Source organism: Mobula birostris, chromosome 7 (assembly GCF_030028105.1).
Source record: "Mobula birostris isolate sMobBir1 chromosome 7, sMobBir1.hap1, whole genome shotgun sequence".
NCBI lineage: Eukaryota > Metazoa > Chordata > Chondrichthyes > Myliobatiformes > Myliobatidae > Mobula > Mobula birostris.
The window spans coordinates 71,331,393-71,355,130 of NC_092376.1; the positions used below are offsets into that span (position 1 = coordinate 71,331,393).

General features: G+C 42.2%; 2 protein-coding genes across 2 annotated transcripts in view; one reads left to right on the plus strand and one right to left on the minus strand.

Annotated features, from left to right (window-relative positions):
• slc36a4 (solute carrier family 36 member 4) overlaps positions 1-23,738 on the minus strand; it is a 270,519-nt gene that overhangs the window by 68,718 nt on the left and 178,063 nt on the right. The window lies entirely within an intron of this gene.
• Positions 1-23,738, plus strand: part of LOC140200282 (uncharacterized) — a 44,314-nt gene that overhangs the window by 3,885 nt on the left and 16,691 nt on the right. Inside the window, exons 2-3 of the mRNA XM_072263379.1 lie at positions 3,254-3,350; positions 15,105-15,229. Coding sequence (XP_072119480.1) covers positions 3,254-3,350; positions 15,105-15,229 — 222 coding nt within the window. The remainder of the gene's footprint in view (positions 1-3,253; positions 3,351-15,104; positions 15,230-23,738) is intronic.

A 23,738-nucleotide genomic window follows, 5' to 3' on the forward strand; every position in this document is an offset into this window, starting at 1 on the left:
ACTGGTGCAGGAAGCAAGGATTTACATTCTTGGACCATTGGGGTATGTTTCGGGGTCAGGATGAATTGTACAAAAGGGACAGGTTGCACCTTAATGAGTGGGGCACCAGCATTCTGGCAGGCAGGTTTGCCTCTGCAACACGGGTGTGTTTAAACTAAGTTGTGGGGGGGAGGGGATGAACTGGAAACATAAGGATGGAGATAAAGGGAAAGTGAGAATAAGCAAAGTTAAGAATGACAGTAGAATCAACAGAGCAGAAAGCTCAAGAAGGGATCATACAGTATGGCCAAGTGAAATAGGAATTGATATGGGAGGTGAGGGGAGTAATGAATTAAAAGTATTGTATATGAATGCACAGAGTATAAGAAATAAAGTGGATGAGCTTGAGGCACAGTTGGAAATTGGTAAGTATGATGTTGTGGGAATAACAGAGACATGGCTTCAAGTGGACAGGGCCTGGGAAATGAATATTCAAGGGTATACGTCCTATCGAAAGGACAGACTGATGGGCAGAGGGGGTGGGGTGGCTCTGTTGGTGAGGAATGATATTCAGTCCCTTGCGAGGGGCGACATAGAATCAGGAGACGTAGAGTCAGTATGGATAGAACTGAGTAATTCTAAGGGTAGAAAGACCCTAATGGGAGTTACCTACAGGCCCCCAAACAGTAGTCTGGATGTAGGGTGTAAGTTGAATCAAGAATTAAAATTCGCATGTCGCAAAGGTAATGCTACAGTTGTTATGGGGGACTTCAACATGCAGGTAGACTGGAGGAATCAGGTTGGTACTGGACCCCAAGAAAGGGAGTTTGTGGAGTCCCTCCGAGATGGATTCTTGGAACAGCTTGTGCTGGAGCCTACCAGAGAGAAGGCAATTCTAGATTTAGAGTTGTGCAATGAACCGGATTTGATCAGGGACCTCGAGGTAAAGGAGCCATTAGGAGGTAGTGACCATAATGTGATAAGTTTTAATCTACAATTTGAGATGGAGAAGGGAAACTCGGAAGTGTCAGTATTACAGTTGAACAAAGGGAACTATGGTGCTATGAGGGAGGAGCTGGCCAAAATTCAATGGAACAATACCCTAGCAGGGATGACAGTGGAACAGCGATGGCAAGTGTTTCTGGGAATAATGCAGAAGGTGCAGGATCAGTTCATTCCAAAGAGGAAGAAAGATCCTAAGGGGAGTAAGGGGAGGCCATGGCTGACAAGGGAGGTAATGGACAGTATAAAAATAAAAGAGAAGAAGTATAACATAGCAAAGATGGGTGCGAAGCCGGAGGATTGGCAAACTTTTAAACAGCAACAGAAGGTAACTAAAAAGGCAATACGCGGAGAAAAAATGAGGTATGAAGGTAAACTAGCCAAGAATATAAAGGAGGATAGTAAAAGCTTCTTTAGGTATGTGAAAAGGAGAAAAATAGTTAAGACCAAAATTGGGCCCTTGAAGACAGAAGCGGGTGAATTTATTACGGGTAACAAGGAAATGGCAGATGAGTTGAACAGGTACTTTGGATCTGTCTTCACTAGGGAAGACACAAACAATCTCCCAGATGTAATAGTGGCCAAAGGACCTAGGGTAATGGATGAATTGAAGGAAGTTTATATTAGGCAGGAAGTGGTGTTGGATAGGCTGTTGGGTCTGAAGGCTGATAAGTCCCCGGGACCTGATGGTCTGCATCCCAGGGTACTTAAGGAGGTGGCTTTAGAAATCGTGGACACATTGGTAATCATTTTCCAATGTTCTATAGATTCAGGATCAGTTCCTGTGGATTGGAGGGTGGCTAATGTTGTCCCTCTCTTCAAGAAGGGAGGAAGAGAGAAAACAGGGAATTATAGACCGGTTAGCCTGACGTTGGTGGTGGGAAAGATGTTGGAGTCAATTATAAAAGATGAAATTACGACACATCTGGATAGTAGTAACAGGATTGGTCCGAGTCAACATGGATTTACGAAGGGGAAATCATGCTTGACTAATCTTCTGGAATTTTTTGAGGATGTAACTATGAAAATGGATAAGGGAGAGCCAGTGGATATGGTGTACCTGGACTTTCAGAAAGCCTTTGATAAAGTCCCACAGAGGAGATTAGTGGGCAAAATTAGGGCACATGGTATTGGAGGCAGAGTACTGACATGGATTGAAAATTGGCTGGCTGACAGAAAACAAAGAGTAGTGATTAACGGGTCCCTTTCGGAATGGCGGGTGGTGACCAGTGGGGTACCGCAGGGTTCAGTGCTGGGACCGCAGCTGTTCACGATATATATTAATGATTTAGATGAGGGAATTAAAAGTAACATTAGCAAATTTGCCAATGACACAAAGCTGAGTGGCAGTGTGAGATGTGGGGAGGATGTTATGAGTATGCAGGGTGACTTGGACAGGTTGGGTGAGTGGGCAGATGCATGGCAGATGCAGTTTAATGTGGATAAATGTGAGGTTATCCACTTTGGTGGTAAGAACGGGAAGGCAGATTATTATCTAAATGGAGTCAAGTTAGGAAAAGGGGAAGCACAACAAGATCTAGTTGTTCTTGTACATCATTCACTGAAAACAAGCATGCAAGTACAGCAGGCAGTGAAGAAAGCTAATGGCATGCTGGCCTTCATAACAAGGGGAATTGAGTATAAGAGCAAAGGGGTCCTTCTGCAGCTGTACAGGGCCCTGGTGAGACCACACCTGGAGTACTCTGTGCAGTTCTGGTCTCCAAATTTGAGGAAGGACATTCTTGCTATTGAGGGAGTGCAGCATAGGTTCACAAGGTTAACTCCCGGGATGGCGGGACTGTCATATGTCGAAAGATTGGAGCAACTGGGCTTGTATACTCTGGAATTTAGAAGGCTGAGAGGGGATCTTATTGAAACATACAAGATCATTAAGGGATTGGACACGCTGCAGGCAGGAAGCATGTTCCCACTGATGGGTGAGTCCAGAACCAGAGGTCACAGTTTAAGAATTAGGGGTAGGCCATTTAGAACGGAGTTGAGGAAAAACTTTTTCACCCAGAGAGTGGTGGATATATGGAATGCTCCGCCCCAGAAGGCTGTGGAGGCCAAGTCTCTGGATGCTTTCAAAAAAGAGAAGGATAGAGCTCTTAAAGATGGCGGAATCAAAAGTTATGGGGATAGGGCAGGAACTGGATACTGGTAGTGGATGATCAGCCATGATCACAGTGAATGGCGGCGCTGGCTTGAAGGGCCGAATGGCCTACTCCTGCACCTATTGTCTATTGTCTATTGTCTATTGTCTTTGTACTAGGGGAGGAAACTGGAGCACCCAGAGGAAATCTACGTGGACACAGGGAGAATGTACAGACTCCTTACAGGCAGAAGTGGAAATTGAATCCGCGTTGCTGGTACTGTAAATCATTGTGCTAACCACTAAGCAATTGTGCTATTCCCCTTACCTTGAGAATGCTCTATCAAAAGGAGATATGCTCTATTTGCTCTTTTCATGAATTGGTGTTGCAAATTAATACTACTTTAGAAGCAGATCCAACAGATCTATGATGTCTTACGATGTATCACCCTCCATATGAGGTTATCACGACAAAATAATTTACAGAATCAACTATGTTGGTAATTGTTGGTGACCATGGTGTTTACATTGTAATAGTGTTGCAGGGTGGAGATGTGTCTCTACCAAAGAAGGTGTAAGGTGCACCTTCCCTCTGCTAGTATGAGGGTCACCCTTGGGCAAGGTGTAGCACCCGCTTAGCTCTATCCTCATCACCCCCGTGATCAGGGTCATGTGAAGCAATGCAACCACTGACTCCAGGCAGAAAATCTCTGAAGAGTAGTGATAATAGCTGGGGTCACCCATCTTGTAAAGACATTGCCCAGAAAAAGGCAATGGCAAAGCACTTCAGGAAAGAAAATTGCCAGAAACAATCAGTTTCACAACCTGCTTAAATTACACATAATCTCTTCAAATATCTCAAGCAATTTCTGGATTCTCAATTTTTCCACTTACCGAGTGCTTACTGTTATAATTAAACAGTGTGTGCTATACATTGATTTCAGTGTAAATGACAGATTCATCAGTCTTTGTAAAGGCTGTTGACAGATATTTACAGATAATATATTTTAATTATTTCACATAGGAATCTATTCTATATTGCAGTATACTAACAAGGAAAGATGCTTTAACAGTACAGTCTGTTTAAATATTGTGAAGAAAATCATAAAAATTGAACAAAGGTGACTTTTTATATGAATTTTCTTTAAAAAAAAATGGCCATGGGGCCTGACCTGAAAAGTACACTCAGTGGCCACTTTATTGGGTACACCAGCTTGTTAATGCAAATATCTAATCAGCCAATCATGTGGCGGCAACTGAATGCATAAAGGCATGCAGACATGGTCAAGAGGTTCAGTTGTTCAGACCAAACATCAGAGTGAGGAAGAAGTGTGATCTAAGTGACTTTGACAGTGGAATAAATGTTGGTGCCTGACAGGGTGGTTTGAGTGTCGCAGAAACTGCTGGTCTCTTGGGATTTTCACACACAACAGTCTCTAGATTTTACAGAGATTGGTGCAAAAAAGAGAAAATATCCAGTGAATGGCAGTTCTGTAGGTGAACGAGTAGTCTTTGGAGTACTGCAAGTCTATATCTTTGCTGTTGCTTTGTTGCATGCTTGAGTGCTCGGTGGTGGTGCCAATGCCTTTTTTTGCTGGTGGGGGAGGGGGAATCGTTGCTTGCTGCCGCGTATGCATGGGAGGGAGGGGAGCTGGGGGGGACTTTGGGGTTCTAACATTTAACTGTCATTCATACTTTGGGGGCACTCCTGTGTTTTTACGTGGATGGTTGCAAAGAAAAAGCATTTCAGTGTGTATATTGTACACATTTCTCTGACATTAAATGTACCTTTGAAACTTTTGAAAATAACCTATTAATAAGAAAGGTCAGAAGAGAATGATCAGACTGCTTCAAGCTGACAGGAAGGTGACCATAACTCAAATGAATGCGTGCAGAAGAGCATCTCTGAACACAAAATATGCCAAATGTCTACAGCAGTATAAGACCATAAACCTGCAATCAGCCGCCACTTTAGGTACAGGAGGTACCTAATAAAGTGGACACTGAGTAGTATATATTTTCCTTCATTGCTGGGTTTAAATCTTAGAACTCCTCACCCAATATCACTGTTGGAGTACAGTCACAAGAAGGATTGCAGTAGTCAAGAAGGCAATCTGTCATCACTTTCTCAAGGACTTCTGTGGATGCTTTATAAACGCAGGCCCTGCATTTGTATTGCACGCACTGTATAAATTCATGAAGTTGAAAGGTGGCCTCTGGAAGAAGTGAGATGAGGTGACTATAGTTCAGGTGCGCTCAGTATTGGCGGGGGGGGGGGTGTTGGTGAGTGTAATGGAATGTATTAGGAGTATGGAGCCTGTTGCTGCTTTAGATGTTCAGCTGTTTAGGGTTGAAACCAAAGGAGTGTCTGCTAATACCTCAAAAGCCTTCAGAATGGGAAATTTTGTGAGGGTAAGATGTGAATAGTAAGGTTTTGGTGAGGTTGGGCATGCACAAGTAGTCAGGCACAAAATTGGAGACACTGAGGTGGATCCATACTGAGATTTTTAGAAGCATATCAAAGATAAGCTATAATGTAATCTACTGAATGTTTAGTTTTTGTATTAGGCACTAAATTGAAACACAATTATAATTCTTCAATTTGCATAATTGTACTTATTAAATCTCACTCTTTTCTCCCCCTCAAACTGTCTGACTTCACTGGCATATGAAAATTGTTGATTTTGTCTGTCTCAGCTCATTGGTAATTATCTTGAATCCAAGATAAAGGTGTTGGTTTAAAGTACATCTCAAGGCTTTCTGCATTTAATTTTGGTTGGTATTTCAATGAACTGCTCAGGGAATGCTCCAACAACAAGGCATTCTCCATTGGACAATCTCAATAAAAAACATGCACTGGAGGCACGAAGCAGTACTTTTAAGATAAAGTTGAAGAAAAGTTGGATTCAGGCAAATTGAGAGTCTTAAAACAGTACGTAAATATTTGTCTGATTGTTTTGCTTATGGAATTTTAACGGTTAGTTTTCTACTGTTTTTAATTGCATTGGTATATTATACTTTAGGGTAGCTGACATGTTGCAGATAAAACTCCGAAACAGCTCTAAATGTTTAAGCACTTTTAAAATTTGTGCTTGTGGAATCTCAGCTGATAAAGAGGAAAAATATTCTGATCATCAGGATTCACCAATCCAGGAAGACCTGTCACGTCTCTATTGCAGTACCCAAATGTATCCAGTATTTTAGTTTCGGCTCTGCTAGGTAAACGTTCATTCCACAAATCCTTTCATGGAGAAACTAACATTAATCCTGAAATCTTGTATTGGTTTCACGTTGTAGCTTTTTGTTTAAATCCCAGGTTTTAATGTCTTGTGCAAATTTTCACAAGCTCCAAGGGAGAGTGTTAAGTTTTAAAAAGAGCCACAATTAATAACTTTAATTTTTATAATTAGAATTGAGAACTTAAATTAGTTGGGGTGGGGTGGAAAGTGTCAGAAACCACAAAACGCTTTAAGTGAAATACAGGAAGTATGCTTAGAAAGTTCTTGTTAACTGTTTATGTAATACCCTGGTTAAAGACCAAGCTTTATTGTATTAATACAGTTATGCTATTGGGTATTTTATTTTCTGAAGATTTTCTCAAAATGCAACGTGTTCCTTTAATTACATAATACAATTGGGTATTTCATTTGTTGTTTAAATTAATAATTCAGTTGATAAAGTCAGGCTTGTTGTAATATCCAGCAGGATTTGTCTTGCTAACATTTTGTCCAATAAGATGTCCCATAACATTCTAGAGGGATCGGGGTCGGGGGGCCATTTGTCTGGAGAGAGTGCAGGAATTTTGGAGGAAGAAGGAGAAAGAAGGAAAATGGAAGCACGACAAAAATAGCAGAAGAACATGAACTTACTTGGAAGGACAAATACCGCTGTCAGAAAATCCTCACACAGACTTTGATCTCACAGAGAAAGAGCAGGTAACTTTTAATTAGTTAATTATCACAAGACCTTGGAGGAAGTTTGACCCCTTGTCCCTGGACGTGGCGTGAATATTTATGTTTTGCTTGAACTGTGTTTTCATGCAGAATTGTTCAGTATCGTGAGTAAACGAAGTGAAGCAAACCAGACTGATTACGCAACAATGAGCTCCAACAATTATGTGTACGCTATAGGCTAATATATGTGTAATGGGCCCTTTACTTTGTCATAGTTTAAAATATTTGTCAATACAATTTCAATTTAAGTTTATACTGGTGTGATTTAAACTCTTTGCTTCCTGGCGAACAGTAAATTTGTATGGGTGTGTCAGTGTTCATACAAGCAACAGTCCTACGTTCCCTTAAAAGAACATTCAAACTGTTATGTTTTGTGTTTACCTGAATCAGATTTACCCTAGAAGTGTTTATTTAATGGAAATGGCCTTTTCATCGTTATTCCCCATGCATTGTAGAGTTATGTTGCTGTTAGTTTGTATTCACGGTACTAGCCAACTCATTATGAGCCTACGGTGAGAGGGTTACAATTACATATTGGATCCCTTTAACCCAGAATAAAACTCCACAGAAAATGCAGTATTATCTGATCATGCTGATGTGTACGTTTGAAAGGCAATAGAGGACGCCATCTCCACGGCACTTCACTCTGCCCTGACCCACCTGGACAGCCCCAACTCTTATGTCAGAATGCTGTTCATTGACTTTAGTTTGGCATTCAATACTGTGATCCCCTCCAAGCTGATCACCAAACTTCACCTGCTTGGTATCAGCATATCCCTCTGCAATTGGACCTTGGACTTTCTGACTAACAGACCCTAATCAGTTAAGTTAGACAACCTCTCCTCCTCCACTCTCACCCTGAACACCGGCGTGCCTCAAGGCTGTGTGCTGAGCCCTCTTCTGTACTCCCTTTTCACCTATGACTGCGTTCCTGTACATGGTTCTAACTCCATAATCAAGTTCGCAAACGACACCATGGTGGTTGGTCTGATCAGAGGAAATGACGAGACGGTCTACAGGGACGAAGTTCAGCACCTGGCTGCATGGTGTGCCGACAACAACCTGGCCCTTAACACCCAGAAGACCAAGGAGATCATTGTGGACTTCAGGCATGCCAGGAGTCACACTCACATCCCCATCTACATCAACAAAACTGTAGCGGAGCATGTATCAAGCTTCAAATTCCTGGGTGTCCACATTTCCGTGGATCTCACCTGGTCCCTGAACTCCTCCATCCTGATCAAAAAGGCGTAATGGCGCCTTTATTTCCTGCGGAGCATCAAGAAAGCTCACCTCTGTCCCAGGATACTGACGGACTTTTACCGCTGTACCATTGAGAGCATGCTCACCAACTGCATCTCAGTGTGGTATGGATCAGATCGCAAAGCACTCCAGCGTGTGGGGAAAACTGTCCAGTGGATTATTGGCGCCCAATTGCCCACCATTGAGAACATCTACCATAAACGCTGCCTGGGCAGGGCCAAAAGCATTATCAGGGATGCATCTCACCCTAACCATGGACTTTTTACTCTCCTCCCATCCGGTAGGCGCTACAGGAGCCTCCGCTCCCGCACCAGCAGGCACAGGAAAAGCTTCTTCCCTGAGGCTGTGACACTGCTGAACCTCTCATCACAGCGCTAAGCAGTATTGCATCCATATTGTTCTGTCTCAGTACTTTTATATTTGTGTGCTGTAGCACTTTTTTTATTCACAGTTATTTTGTAAATAACACTATTCTTTGCATTTCTGGTCAGATGCTAAATGCATTTCATTGGCTTTGTATCTGTACTTGGCACAATGACAATAAAGTTGAATCTAATCTAATCTAATCTTGAAAAATCTAAAGGAGTGATGATGAAGCTGCTGGAACAAATTTGCACTGCTTTATCATCACTCCTTTGGATGGACATTAATTACCGACCTTTCCAACATTTACATCCTAAAATTGTTGGATTAACTTTTGCTATGTTCTCAATAATCTAGTTAGCATTGATAAAACTCACACTCAAGCAATAAAGTCCAAAGTTTCTTTGCAAAATTTGCATTGGGACTCAATCTTCAGATGGTTTTCAGAAAAAGGATGTCTATTACTGTATACGTTGGCAACCATAATTGAACTTGGTTTTCAAGAGATGGTCTGATGAGAAGGCTCTGCCCTTAGAATCTGAATGCTTTGCATCTACAAAGTCTTGCACTTCCGCCTGCTTCTACCCATAAATAGCATTCAGCTAACACAGCATTTTAATATACGAAGGGTACCATAACCAAAGAAATCTGCACTGCAAGTTTGCACATATAGCAAATATATTCTTCCAGACAGCTAATTCAACTGCTCTGAATTAAAATCAGATTGTGAAAAGCTTCCCTGAAATCTGACAAATGCCATTTTGACCGAGAACATGGTAGTTTCTATTTTCAGCTGATTCAGTGTATTCAATAGAGCAGACTTTCTTTGCAGGTGATTATTAAGATCCAGGTTTTCTGGCAAGAACTGAATTTTTTAAAAAAAGCATTTAATAAAATTTCTAGTGTTGATATCAACTCATCCTGCTGCTGTACTCCTTGCGTATTGATAGCTATATTCAAGAAATCAAATTAAGTGTACAATATTAGAACAATGCAGAATAGTACTGAAATGAACTAAACGATTTTGACATTATCCTATAAATGAACTTGAAACAGTTCATTAAAATCATTAAAACCCAGTAAACAACAAATATTAAAAATACTCCTTCCAGCAATTAAAACACAATATTTTGGGAAATAAGGACTATTAAGTGGCTTATCATTACAAATTTGGAGTTATTCCAAGTAATTCTGAAATAAAGTGGTTACTATTATATAGACAAAGAAAGTAGATACTTTGAATCCTATCAGGAAATTTGAGATGAATGTTGACAGATTAGGAAAAACCATACATATCATCTTTAAGGTCCACTTCAACCAAGAGATGAGGTAGATGGGACACCAGTCTAAACTATCAGTTTAGGCCTATATCAGTGGGCCAGATCTCACTGACCAATTTCTATAATTCCATTCAGTGACTTAAATGGATTAAGTCTGGAACAAATATGGAACTTGTGAACACAAGGGATTCTGCAGATGCTGGAAATCCAAAGCAACACACACGAAATGCTGGAAGAATTCAGCAGGCTAGGCAGAATCTATGAAAACGAATAACAGTTGGCATTTCAGGCCAAGATCCTTCACTGGGACTGATTAAGGGTCTCAGCCTGAAATGATGACTGTGGTACTCCTGAACAATGACAAATACTGAAGGGCAAACCTGTCCATTTACTCTTTTGCTAGATTCCACATGGCATAGTTCAGTCTTGCTGAGATTACTTTCCTAGAGGTATTACTTCATGGATCTTGATGAAGAATCTATGATCAATTATTTTTAAAGAAGAACATAGGGCTGTGTAATTTAGACAATCAGGATGGAGTTTAATATCACCAGCATAGGTCGTAAAATCTGTTGTCTTTGGAGCAGCAGTACAAAGCGATACATAATAGTGAAAAACTTGATTACAGTAAGTATATATATTACATAGTTAAGTAGTCCAAAAATAAAAATTTAAAAATTAAAAATAAAAATAAATTTTTTAATGATTTCTGCAAAGTTTTTCATGAGTTGCTTTTATTTAACTGCTTTTATTCCTTCTTATGAAATTTTGTTTCTCATACAACATTAACAGCTGTCAAAGCTGAGGACAGAACATTGCCAACTGTCAAAGCTTTCAATGCTGTTTCAGTGTCTGCCGACCAGATCATACCACCGTTGTTAAAAATGCTTTGGGCCACTATGACAGGCTATCCGTATCTGAATCAGTTAAGTGTGGACAATAGGAGACCTACTTTTGGGAAGGGAGGTCAGACCAGCAAGATTTGTCCCAAAGCATCTTTCAATTACAATACAAACTAGCATTTATCACCCATTCTAATTGTCTTTGAGACCATTTTAGCTCACTGCATGCTTCAACTACTACAATTCGTATAGAGCATATTTCTACAATGTTGTTACATTTGAAACTCCACAATTTTGACCAATGAAGGATTATGGCATATTTCATTGATAGGACACTAATTGAGTTAGAAATCACAGTACTCCCTTGGACCTGCTGTTCATTGCTTTCTAAGTGTTAGGGAATCTTTATTTGGGAGGTGCAGTCTTGCCAGGCTGCTACAGTGCAATTTGTAAATGATAGACAACAAAGCTAAATATGCTCTGGTAGAGGATTAAACATGTAATGGTAATTTAAGGATTTTCAATCAAGTGACTCCTTCTCCTTGGTCTGTTGAATTTGAGTATAGTTGGAGGTGCACTCAATCAAATTAAAAGAGGGCAATCCATTATGTATACAACTTGTGCCTGATAGATGGATAGAATTCAGAAGTGGGACTGTAAAGGACTTGGGAGATCTCTGGTAGAAACCAAGGGGATTGGTAAGCATCACTAGTTAATTAACTGAAATGGAGAAGTCTTACCTCAGTAGCCCCACTGAGTCTCTTAGTCCTTAAGGAAACAATATATCTTGCTGATTATCATTTAGGACTGCATCCTCCTTTACACTCACTATTCCTTCTGAGAAACAGAAAATAGGGTAGGATGTGGAATGAGAAACAGGCCTGCCATCTGTGTTTCTGAAGGCCTCTTCCACCAGGACAGTACTGTCACTATTTCCTTTCTCCACACATGCAGTGGATGATTCAGTAACAGAAACATCACCAGGGATAAGCCACTAATGCACATAGTTGCTCCATTCCTAATGATCTACCTGTGCTCAGCAGGTTGCCTACAAGACAGTGAGATCCATCTGTAAACATCCTGGGCCCTTTGGAATCATCTGAAGGCTGTTCAACAAACTAGTCATGGAGCAGTGTTTCATATTTGAACGTGGGCGTTTAGAAGAGAAAATACTGGTAAGCCAATGTTAGCTGAATGCAGACCTCCAGGAATCTGATAAACTTGGGATGGATAGAATTGATGTACTGATATACAACATCACTGTTGTTGACCAAATCAAAGGTGGGGACGAATTGGCATACAAGAGGGAAAATGAAAATCTGGCTAAGTGGTGCCACAAAAACGTCTCACTCAATGTCAACAAAACCAAAGAGCTAATTATTCACTAAAGAAGGGATATGCCAGACGTCCATGAGCTAGTCCTCATCAGAGGAACAGAGGTGAAGGAGATCAGTCCCCTTAAGTTTATTGGCCTCAACATATCAGAGGATCTGTTCTGGGACCAGCAGAGTGCCATCACAAAAAAGGTATGACAGTACCTCAACTTTCTTGTAAGTTTGCGTAGATTTGGCATGTCACCGAATGGTTGCATCATGACCTGGTATGGGAACACCAATGCCCAGGAATAGAAAAGGCTACAGAAAGTGGTGGATACAGCCCAGTCCATCACAAGCAGAGCCCTCCCCACTACTGAGTACTTTTACATTCAACACTGCCACAAGAAAGCAGCACCCATCATCAAAGGTCCTCACCATTCAGGCAATGCCCTCTTCTTGTTACTACCAATGGGCAGCAGGTACAGAAGCCTTAGGTCTCATAGTTAAGGAACAGTTATTACCCTACAACCATCAGGCTCCTGAACCAGTGCGGATAACTTCATTCACCCCTCTACTCCGAACTGATGCTACAATCTACAGACTCACTCTCAAGGACTCTTTACAACCCATGTTCTCAGTATTACTCTTATTTGCACAGTTTTTTTTCATTTGCACACTGGTGTTTGTTAAGCTTTGTCTGTTTATGTATAGTATTTTGTAAAGTTCTGTTATTATTTCTTATTTTTCCTGCAAATACCTGCAAAAAAATGAATTTCAAGGTAACATACAGTAACATATAATAAATTTACTTTAAACTTTGAATGTTCATTGAACGTACGACTCCATGCTTCTGCCATACTTAAGTTCAAGATGGACCGAAACTATTACTGTTCAATATCTCCATATTGGACACCAATATTTGGTCTAACATTTCATTTATCGCAGAGTTAGAATCCAGTTTGAGGCAAACAAGCTGTTTAAAAGGTTCAAAGTATATTTATTATCAAAGCATAGTATGTATACATTATGCAACCTTGAGATTCGACTCCTAACAGGCAGTCACGAAACGAAGAAACACAAAAAAAAAACATAAAAAGGAACACTGTCAAACTCAGAAAAAAAAGCAAATCATGCAAACAATAAATGCAAGTAAATAGCATTCTGAACTGAAGTCCACAGAGAGTCCATCCACAGACCCTTCGATCAGCGCAGAGCAGAGCAACAAGCTGAACCGGCCCCGAAACCCTAATCTTTTCAATTTGGCCCAGTGCTTAAGTCGTTGTACAAAACATCAGGTTTAGCCATTTCGATATGCACTAGGGCCCGTACCTGACCTTTCCAATTTGGCCCGCACTTATATTGATCGAACCTCGGGCCTTCCTCGTTCTCGGTGATGGGCCTGCTGCCTTGCCTCGTTTCTGCCAGATGGAATTGTCTCCAAGTCCAAAGGGAAGTTATAGACTATTGCTTATGACGATCATTTGTCAGAAAAAGAGTGATTAACAAAGTACTTAGTTGTTTTCCATGTTTCAATAGCCACCAGCCAGAAGTCACTGAGATTCACCACTGCCATCTTAAACCAGATATGCTCCCAGATTGCATGTGAGATTCATGATTTTCACACTGAACAAGGTATTCTGAGCCGTCTACACATTCAGTCAAAATTTGTTTGCAAAACTTGTTAAGTGCTGATATACTTCAATTGAAAATTATTTGTTGCAACTCGCAATCAAATGAGATTTACAAACAGATACCAAAGTAGATTTGATTCAAGTACCCATCAAATAAGACTTATTGACCCCATAGAGGGGAACATCTGCAGATATACTGTACATCATGTTTACATATATATTTTATTGCCAGCTTTACTGAGATCTCCAAGATGCATTCTTAATCATTTCTTCTTTTCAGCTGAACTTTCAAAGGATTAGGGGTATACCTCAAAGAACATACAACTGTGATTTGGCGGGCTAGACAAAGGAATAAAGGATGATTGCACAGGTGCCAGGCCTGATTCACGTTGACAAGACCCAAGTAGTGCTGGCTGTGGCTGCAAGGAACCATGGGTATTCAGCACTCCCATGTAAGTCCTGGCCTTTAAGTTCCTGGCATTTTGAAGGTCCAGTGCATCCATCACATTGCTGCCTCTCTGGGCTCCATAAGTGACTACAGTGTATTACAAAATACACTGCCATTACTGCCCTAGACTCCTATGAGTAAAGGCAATAGTCATATGGGAACACCACCACCTGCAGGTTCCCCTCCAAGTCATACACCATTCTAGAGACACAAGAAACTGCAGGTGCTGGAATCCGGAGCAACAAGCAATCTGCTGGAGGAAATTAACAGGTTGAATGTGCAGAACTCATCAATTATATCACCTTCGCCACTAACTTCCATCCTACCAAGTACCTTGGGCTCCTGTTCACAACTTCTCCTCTTAGTCACGGTGCAGGGGTTTGACACAAAACATCAATAGTTTCTCTCCTGTTCCAGATGCCGCCGGACCAGCAGAATTCCTCCAGCAGATTGTTTGGCACACTATACTAAACTGCAAATAAATAAATTGCCCTTCATCCTTATTCGGTCTAAACCCTGGAACAATGTGAGAGCACCTTCATAGAACAATTGTAGAAGTTCAAGCAAAAGGCTCACAACCAGCTTCTCAATGCAATTAGAGATAGGAAATAAATGCTGGCTGGTCCAACAATGCTTAAATCTCACACACACACACCCCAAAAATAAATAGAGTGAAGTGTTTTTGATTGCTGGGATTGTCCAGTGGGGAATCCAGCTATGTGATCCCTCACCAATCAGAGATCTGGTGTGACTTTGGAGATCCCATTTAGTTCAATGGAAATTACCAGCCTGGAGAAAAGAAGGGAATTTTTTTACTTATTATTCTTACCTATTTAATATTGTAATTACTTCAGTGATTTATTCTGCTTCTATTTTCTTTAGTTCTTTTTACTTAGTTACAGCAAGTTTAGTAATTGTTAAATGTTTGCTTCTAGCTTTCCCGCTGGTCAAAAGCTATTAATAGTGTTCTATGGACAGACCTTCAGCGATATGCAGATTGAGGACTCCTTGTACTCCGCATCAGCATGCTTGGGATTGAGAGCTCCATCACCTGAACCAGGTAAGTGCACACAGGTGGGCAGCAAGCCCAAATAGCAAATGGGAAACAGCATAATAAGTCAACTCAAGGTTTTGTGCTTTTTTTGCAGCAGCAGGGGAAACTGTTAAACAGTCAGCAAATTATTAACTTATTAAGATAGTTAGTTTAGTTTGCTTTTAAATCAATATCCTTCTTAAGTTGTGGTAAGGAAAACACTAAAGCAAAGATAGCCTGGAGCAGTTGTGAGACCACCAGAGACATTTCTGCTGACTACAGAAGAGATAGATTGGGTTGACTGCTGCAATATGTACTCAAGCCAGACGACTAAGGTCCTGTAGTGAGACATTTACAGAAAAGTCTTCCTAAATCAGAGACCCTTTATACAATAGCGGGTGCCAGAGACAGACGACATAACAGAAGGATGTGAAACATACACAGCAACTAAGGCTCTTTTGTCTTTACTAACTTAAAAATATTATCAAGTGTTTGCTTGAAGTTTCAATTGACTTTAGCACCTCTGTTGTGGTTTTTATTACGAAGGAGATAGTGCTTGGGAATCTGGAAAGCCTGAAGGCAGAACATCACCTAGTTCAGATGGACTACACCTCAGGGATCTGAAAGAAGCAGCTGAAGAGTTTCTAGAAGCATTAGTAATGATCTTTCATGAATCACTACATTCTGGAATAGTTCTGGAGGAGTATAAAATTGCAAATGTCACTCCACTCTTTAAAAAGGGAAAGAGACAGAAGAAAGGAAATTATAAGCCAGTTAGCCCGACTTCACTGGTTGGGAAGGTGTTGGAGTCCATTATTAAAGGTGAGGTTTTGGGATACATGGTGGCACATGATGAATTAGGCCAAAGTCAGCATGGTTTCCTTCAGGGGAAATCTTGCCTGACATATCTGTTGGAATTCTTTGAGGAAATAACAGGAAGGATAGATAAAGGAGAGTCAGTGGATGTTGTTTACTTGGATCTTCAGAAGGCATTTGACAAAATGCCACACATGAGACTGCTTAATAAATTAAAATACAGGAAAATACTAGTATGGACAGAAGACTGGCTCACTGGCGGGAGGCAAAGAGTGGGAATAAAGGGGGACTATTGTGGTTGGCGCTAGTGACTAGTAGTTTTCCAGACTCAGTGGGTCGAATGGCCTAATTCTTCTCGTATGTTAGAGTATTATGCGACAATAATGCAAACTTCTAAAGGTTTCCATCATCAGGCCCAAAAAATTTGTGACAACTGTAGAGTGGCATACGTACCAGCCGGGAGACTGGTTACGGGTAGGAGCATGTCAACAAAAGAAATGCCTGGAGGCTCGCTGGTAAGGTCCATTCCAAGTGTTACCGATTACTTACACTACTTTTAAGGTCCACGGGAAGCCGACATTAGGTCAGCAATGCCACTGGCCAAACGAACCTTGATGGTAAGGATTGATGGACTGAACTCTTATCTTCGTTATTTGCCACCTCGAGTATAATGCATGATACATTTTGGGTCATCTGGACATCTATTTTCTGCTTAAATGCAGAAGTATCCCACAACAGTAAAACTACTGGCACTTTTTTTTCTCTTTAGTTATAAATATGGGTCGCATTCTAACCAGTCAGGTTGTTGGGTGAGCTCTGGAGGGCATATAAATTCAGAAGATAGATTGCAAATGCGGCCTATACCCTGAATTGTAGTGAGTTTCTTCCTGCGTTTTACCATGATAATAAAACTAAAATTGTAAAGGGAACAGCGAACAGCACTGCCCATAGGAATGACTCTTGCCAATACAAGTGTTTCGAAGGTTGGTATAAACCTACCTAAAATGAAGTATATAAGTTTCTTCATGGGGATAGGGGTGAAGTACATGACTATATCCAGCAAGGGATGGGACAAGATTTAGATAACAGTACATGCAACACATGTGCCACCGGTGTCGCTCCAAATGCTGTTAATGATATTTACATGGTGATTAGCTGCCAGGCCTACCACTGGCCACCAGGAGAACACAAAATGGGATCTTTGGACTGAACCAAAAGGTTGTTGTTATCCTGCCCTCAACCCATCCACACTCTCTCAACATCCCACTGTGTGGGGCAGCAATTGAAAAAGCATTATGGAAGCTATTCTGGACAATAGCATTTCCACTCTGGCCACCTGCCAGACTCACTTGCAAGAGCATCAATATGGCCTTCACATTTGAAAAATTGGTTAATGATACATCCTTAATGCTATATGAGTCAGGCCATCAATGTCGTCACTGCTGAAGTGGTGGCAATCTGCACTGTCATCCTTCAAAATTGACTAGCATTGAACTTTTTGTTGGCTGAAATGGGTGGTACTTATGCTATCAATAGCTAGGAGTCTGGCACATACATCCCTAATGTGTCTGAGAATATCACCAATTTCGCTGTACACATCTGATGTAGAACCTCAGCTTGGGTCCCTTTAGATAGCTTCACTCTTTACTCAGGGGCTGGGCCAATTCCATTGGACAGTGGGCAATGGGAGCCACGTTCTTGTTAGTTGTCATGTTCCTTTTAGTCTCATGCCAGAGATTATTCTGTGGAATGTTAGCCCGCAGAACAGCTGCCTCCATCGTGATACAACATCCAATCATCCCTGACAAAACAGCCACAATCTGGGCACACCCAGCCCAGATGGGGTACCTGGCCAAGTACTAAATACCTGTGTTGATCAACTGGTTGGAGTGTTCACTGCGACTAATAACATCTCACTTCAGCAGTCTAAGGTACCCACCTGCTTCAAGCAGGCTTCAAGTATACGGGTGCCCAAGAAGAACATGGTGACCTGCCTCAATGATTTTCATCTGGTAGCACTTACATCCACAGTGATGAAGTGTTTTGGAGGTTGCTGATGAAATCAATCCTGCCAGAGAAGCAACTTAGATACGCTCCAATTTGCCTGGCGGAGCAGCAGGTTCACAGCTGATGCCATCTCATTGACTCTTCACTTAACCATTGAACATCTGGACAGCAAAGACTGCAGCTCAGCATTCAATACCATCATTTAAGGATAAAGGGGAAGCCTTTTAGGACCAAGATAAGGAAAAACTTCTTCACACAGAGAGTGGTGAATCTGTGGCATTCTCTGCCACAGGAGACAGTTGAGGCCAGTTCATTGGCTATATTTAAGAGGAAGTTAGATATGGCCCTTGTGGCTAAAGGGATCAGGGGGTATGGAGAGAAGGCAGGTACAGAGTTCTGAGTTGGATGATCAGCCATGATCATACTGAATGGCGGTGCAGCCTCGAAGGACCGAATGGCCTACTCCTGCTCCTATTTTCTATGTTTCTATGTTTCTATCCTCTCAAAACTAATCAATACAATACCTCCTTGTGCAAATGGATCCTCGATTTCATCACTTGTAGACCCCAGTCAGTTCAGGTTGGCAACAATATCTCCTCCATGATCTCCATCATCATACGTGCAATACAAGGCTGTATGTTTACCACACTGCTCTACTCGCTTTACACATATGACTGTGTGGCTAAGCAAGGCTCTAATAACATATCCGTCGTAGGCTGAATCAAAGGTGGTTGTAAACCAGCATATAGCAGGGAGATTGAAAATATGGCCAAGTGGTGCCTTAACAACAACCTTTTATTCATGTCAGCAAGACCAAAGAGCTGACTATCAACTTCAGAAGAAGGAAACCAGAGGTCCACGAGCCAGTCCTCATTGGAGGATCAGAGGTGGAGAGGGTCAGCAACCTTAAATTCCTCTGTGTTACTATTTCAGAGGACCTGTCCTGGCCCAGCATGTAAGTGCAATTACGAAGAACACACAGCAACACCTCTACTTCCGTAGGAGTTTGTGGAGATTTGGCATGACAGACTTCTATAGATGTGTAGCGGAGAGTATATTGACTGGCTGCATCACATCTGATATGGAAACACCAAAACCCTTGAACAGAAAATCCTACAAAAAGTAATGGATATAATGTAGTCCATCACGGGTAAAACTTTCCTCACCATTGAGCGCAACTACATGAAATGTTGTTGCAGGAAAGTAACATCCATCATCACGGACACCCCACAATCCAGAACATACTCTCTTCTTACTGCTGCTATCGGGAAGAAGGTACAGGAGCCTCAGGACTCACCACCAGGTTCAGGAACAGTTATTAGCCCTCAACCATCAGGCTCTTGAACCAAAGGGAATAATTTCACTAAACTTCACTTGCCCCATCATTCAAATGTTCCCACAAGCAATGACCTCAATTTCAAGGTCCCTTTACTTTATGTTCTTGGTACTTATTGCTTATTTATTTATTATTCATAAATAAGTAACATAAGTTGATGTGGACACTCAGCAAGACGATGCGAAAGTCTCCAGATGGTTGCTAAACATGAATGCTCTGGGTGGCTCTTGATGTGAGTTGGCAACAGCACATGACGAACATTGAGCTCTATAACAACCTACCAATGCTCTCCACTAAAATCAAGGCGAGAAGACTGCAACTAGCGGGGCACTGTCTATGCCACCCCGAGCTACCTGCCAGTCTAGTCATCATATGGGAGTCCAAGCACAGGAGGATGAACCCTGGGGCCCTCCCAAGACTATGGTCAACACACTCCTAGAAGACAGCAGCGCGGCTCATGTAGATGAACTGAACACACTGATGAGAGAGAGGGAGAAGTGGAGAGTCCGTCATCATGCCTGACGCCGGCCCCCTAGGCCTGAGTCGACGTGGTAGTAGTAGTATTTATTATTATTATTTCTTTCTTTTTGTATTTGCACAGTTTGTTGCCTTTTACACACCGGTTGGACGCCCCAGTTATTGCAGTCTTTCATTGATTCTATTATGGTTATTATTCTACGGATTTATTAAGTATGCCCGCATGAGAACAAACCTTAGAATCATAGAACAGAAGGGCACTAACAGGCTATTTGGCCCACAATGTTGTGCTCAACCAGCTAAAAAACAAATCAAAAACACCCAAATATTAATCCCTCCTACCTATACAATGGCCATATCTCTCCATCTTCCTTACATCCTTGTGGCTATCCAAACATTTCTTAAAAGACTCCAATGTATTTGCCTCTGCCACATCCACCACTCTCTGAGTGAAAAACTCACCTCTCACCTTCAATGCATGCCCTCTGGTATTAGACATTTCAACCCCAGGAAACAGATATTGCCTGTCTACTCAATCTATGCCTCTCATAACCTTATAAACCTCCATCAGATCTTCCTTCAGCCTCCGCCACTCCAGAGAAAACAACCCAAGTTTATTCAGCCTCTCGTGATAGCATATGCTCTCTGAACCAGGCAGTATCCTCATAAACCTCTGCTGTACACCCTCCAAAGCCTCAACATCCATCCTATACTGTGAAGACCAGAACTGTATGCAATACTCCAGATGTGGTCTAAACGGATTTTTATGAAGTTCCAACATAACCTCTTGACCTTTGAACTCAATGCCTCGACTAATAATTATGGTGACATATAGGTACATAAATAATAAATTTACCTTTGAAGTTAGAACTTTGAAAAAGGAGCGAGTGTGGAAGTTGTAGTAAGGCAAAGGTTAAAGCAAGGATAGCATGAGTCAAGTTCACCCTTTGAACTGAGACCACCGGAGACAAAATAGGCTGGGGTTGTCTGCGGCAGTGTGTATGTACTCAAGCCAGATGAGGGAGGGCTCTGGAGTGAGACTTTTCCAGGCAAGTCTTCCTAAAACACAGCTTCCTTTTACACAACAGACACAGACGAGACAACAGAAGGATGTGAAACATAACCTACAGCGACGTTTTTTTTAACTAATTTCAAAATATCATCAGCTGCCCGCTTGAAGTATCAATTGACTTTAACAGCTTTATTGTGAATGGTGATTGCTCTTGGGAGTAAGGAATTCGAACATATACAATTTAAACTGATCAATAACTGCAAGTGATAAGCCAGTTCTGTATCAAAAGAGCAGTTTTCTGTTCAGACTTCAGAACAGTGTGGGTGTTAGGGGCCATGCTGTTCACCTTGTACACAAGTAAAAATAAAAAGAATGTTTGAGATGTAAGAGCGAGTCTGTTCTGGGCCCAGTTATTTTAGTTATTTTATCAGTGATGACAGTTACTTTGACAGAAACGTAACAAGATCATGTTAGGAAATTATTAATAACCTCCAAATTAGTAAGCTGAAGAACAAAGATGTTTTTTTAATTTTGTAATCACATTTACTGGAAGACATTGGAGGTGTGCCTACCCCAACATACAGATGGTAGAAAAATCCATAAAATTTCTTACATCCAAGCACTGGATCTGAGTTCAGGTTGCATGTTAAATGTGCCACTTAAAAACAACAAGGGGAAAAGAAACTAAATTATATCAAGCAACACACATCAAAGTTGCTGGTGAACGCAGCAGGCCAGGCAGCATCTCTAGGAAGAGGTGCAGTCGACGTTTCAGGCCGAGACCCTTCGTCAGGACTAACTGAAGGAAGAGTGAGTAAGGGATTTGAAAGTGGGAGATCCAAAATGATAGGAGAAAACAGGAGGGGGAGGGATGGAGCCAAGAGCTGGATAGGTGATTGGCAAAAGGGGATACGAGAGGATCATGGGACAGGAGGTCCGGGAAGGAAGACGGGGGGGGGGGGGGGGGGGTACCCAGAGGATGGGCAAGAGGTATATTCAGAGGGACAATGGGAGAAAAAGGAGAGTGAGAGAAAGAATATGTGCATAAAAATAAGTAACAGATGGGGTATGAGGGGGAGGTGGGGCCTAGCGGAAGTTAGAGAAGTCAATGTTCATGCCATCAGGTTGGAGGCTACCCAGACGGAATATAAGGTGTTGTTCCTCCAACCTGAGTGTGGCTTCATCTTTACAGTAGAGGAGGCCGTGGATAGACATGTCAGAATGGGAATGGGATGTGGAATTAAAATGTGTGGCCACTGGGAGATCCTGCTTTCTCTGGCGGACAGAGCGTAGATGTTCAGCAAAGTGGTCTCCCAGTCTGCGTCGGGTCTCGCCAATATATAAAAGGCCACATCAGGAGCACCGGACGCAGTATATCACCCCAGTTGACTCACAGGTGAAGTGTTGCCTCACCTGGAAGGACTGTTTGGGGCCCTGAATGGTGGTAAGGGAGGAAGTATAAGGGCATGTGTAGCACTTGTTCCGCTGACACGGATAAGTGCCAGGAGGGAGATCAGTGGGGAGGGATGGGGGGGGGACGAATGGACAAGGGAGTTGTGTAGGGAGCGATCCCTGCGGAATGCAGAGAGAGGGGGGGAGGGAAAGATGTGCTTAGTGGTGGGATCCCGTTGGAGGTGGCAGAAGTTACGGAGAATAATATGTTGGGCCCGGAGGCTGGTGGGGTGGTAGGTGAGGACCAGGGGAACCCTATTCCTAGTGGGGTGGCGGGAGGATGGAGTGAGAGCAGATGTACGTGAAATGGGGGAGATGCGTTTAAGAGCAGAGTTGATAGTGGAGGAAGGGAAGCCCTTTTCTTTAAAAAATGAAGACATCTCCCTCGTCCTAGAATGAAAAGCCTCATCCTGAGAGCAGATGCGGCGGAGACGGAGGAATTGCGAGAAGGGGATGGCGTTTTTGCAAGAGACAGGGTGAGAAGAGGAATAGTCCAGATAGCTGTGAGAGTCAGTAGGCTTATAGTAGACATCAGTGGATAAGCTGTCTCCAGAGACAGAGACAGAAAGATCTAGAAAGGGGAGGGAGGTGTCGGAAATGGACCAGGTAAACTTGAGGGCAGGGTGAAAGTTGGAGGCAAAGTTAATAAAGTCAACGAGTTCTGCATGCGTGCAGGAAGCAGCGCCAGTGCAGCCGTCGATGTAGCGAAGGAAAAGTGGGGGACAGATACCAGAATAGGCACGGAACATAGATTGTTCCACAAACCAAACAAAAAGGCAGGCATAGCTAGGACCCATACGGGTGCCCATAGCTACACCTTTAGTTTGGAGGAAGTGGGAGGAGCGAAAGGAGAAATTATTAAGAGTAAGATCGCTTTGCTGAACATCTACGCTCTGTCCGCCAGAGAAAGCAGGATCTCCCAGTGGCCACACATTTTAATTCCACATCCCATTCCCATTCTGACATGTCTATCCACAGCCTCCTCTACTGTAAAGATGAAGCCACACTCAGGTTGGAGGAACAACACCTTATATTCCATCTGGGTAGCCTCCAACCTGATGGCATGAACATCAACTTCTCTAACTTCCGCTAGGCCCCACCTACTCCTCGTACCCCATCTGTTACTTATTTTTATGTACACATTCTTTCTCTCACTCTCCTTTTTCTCCCTCTGTCCCTCTGAATATACCTCTTGCCCATCCTCTGGGTTCCCCCCCCCCTTGTCTTTCTTCCCGGACCTCCTGTCCCATGATCCTCTCGTATCCCCTTTTGCCAATCACCTGTCCAGTTCTTGGCTCCATCCCTCCCCCTCCTGTCTTCTCCTATCATTTTGGATCTCCCCCTCCCCCTCCAACTTTCAAATCCCTTACTCACTCTTCCTTCAGTTAGTCCTGACGAAGGGTCTCGGCCTGAAACGTCGACTGCACCTCTTCCTA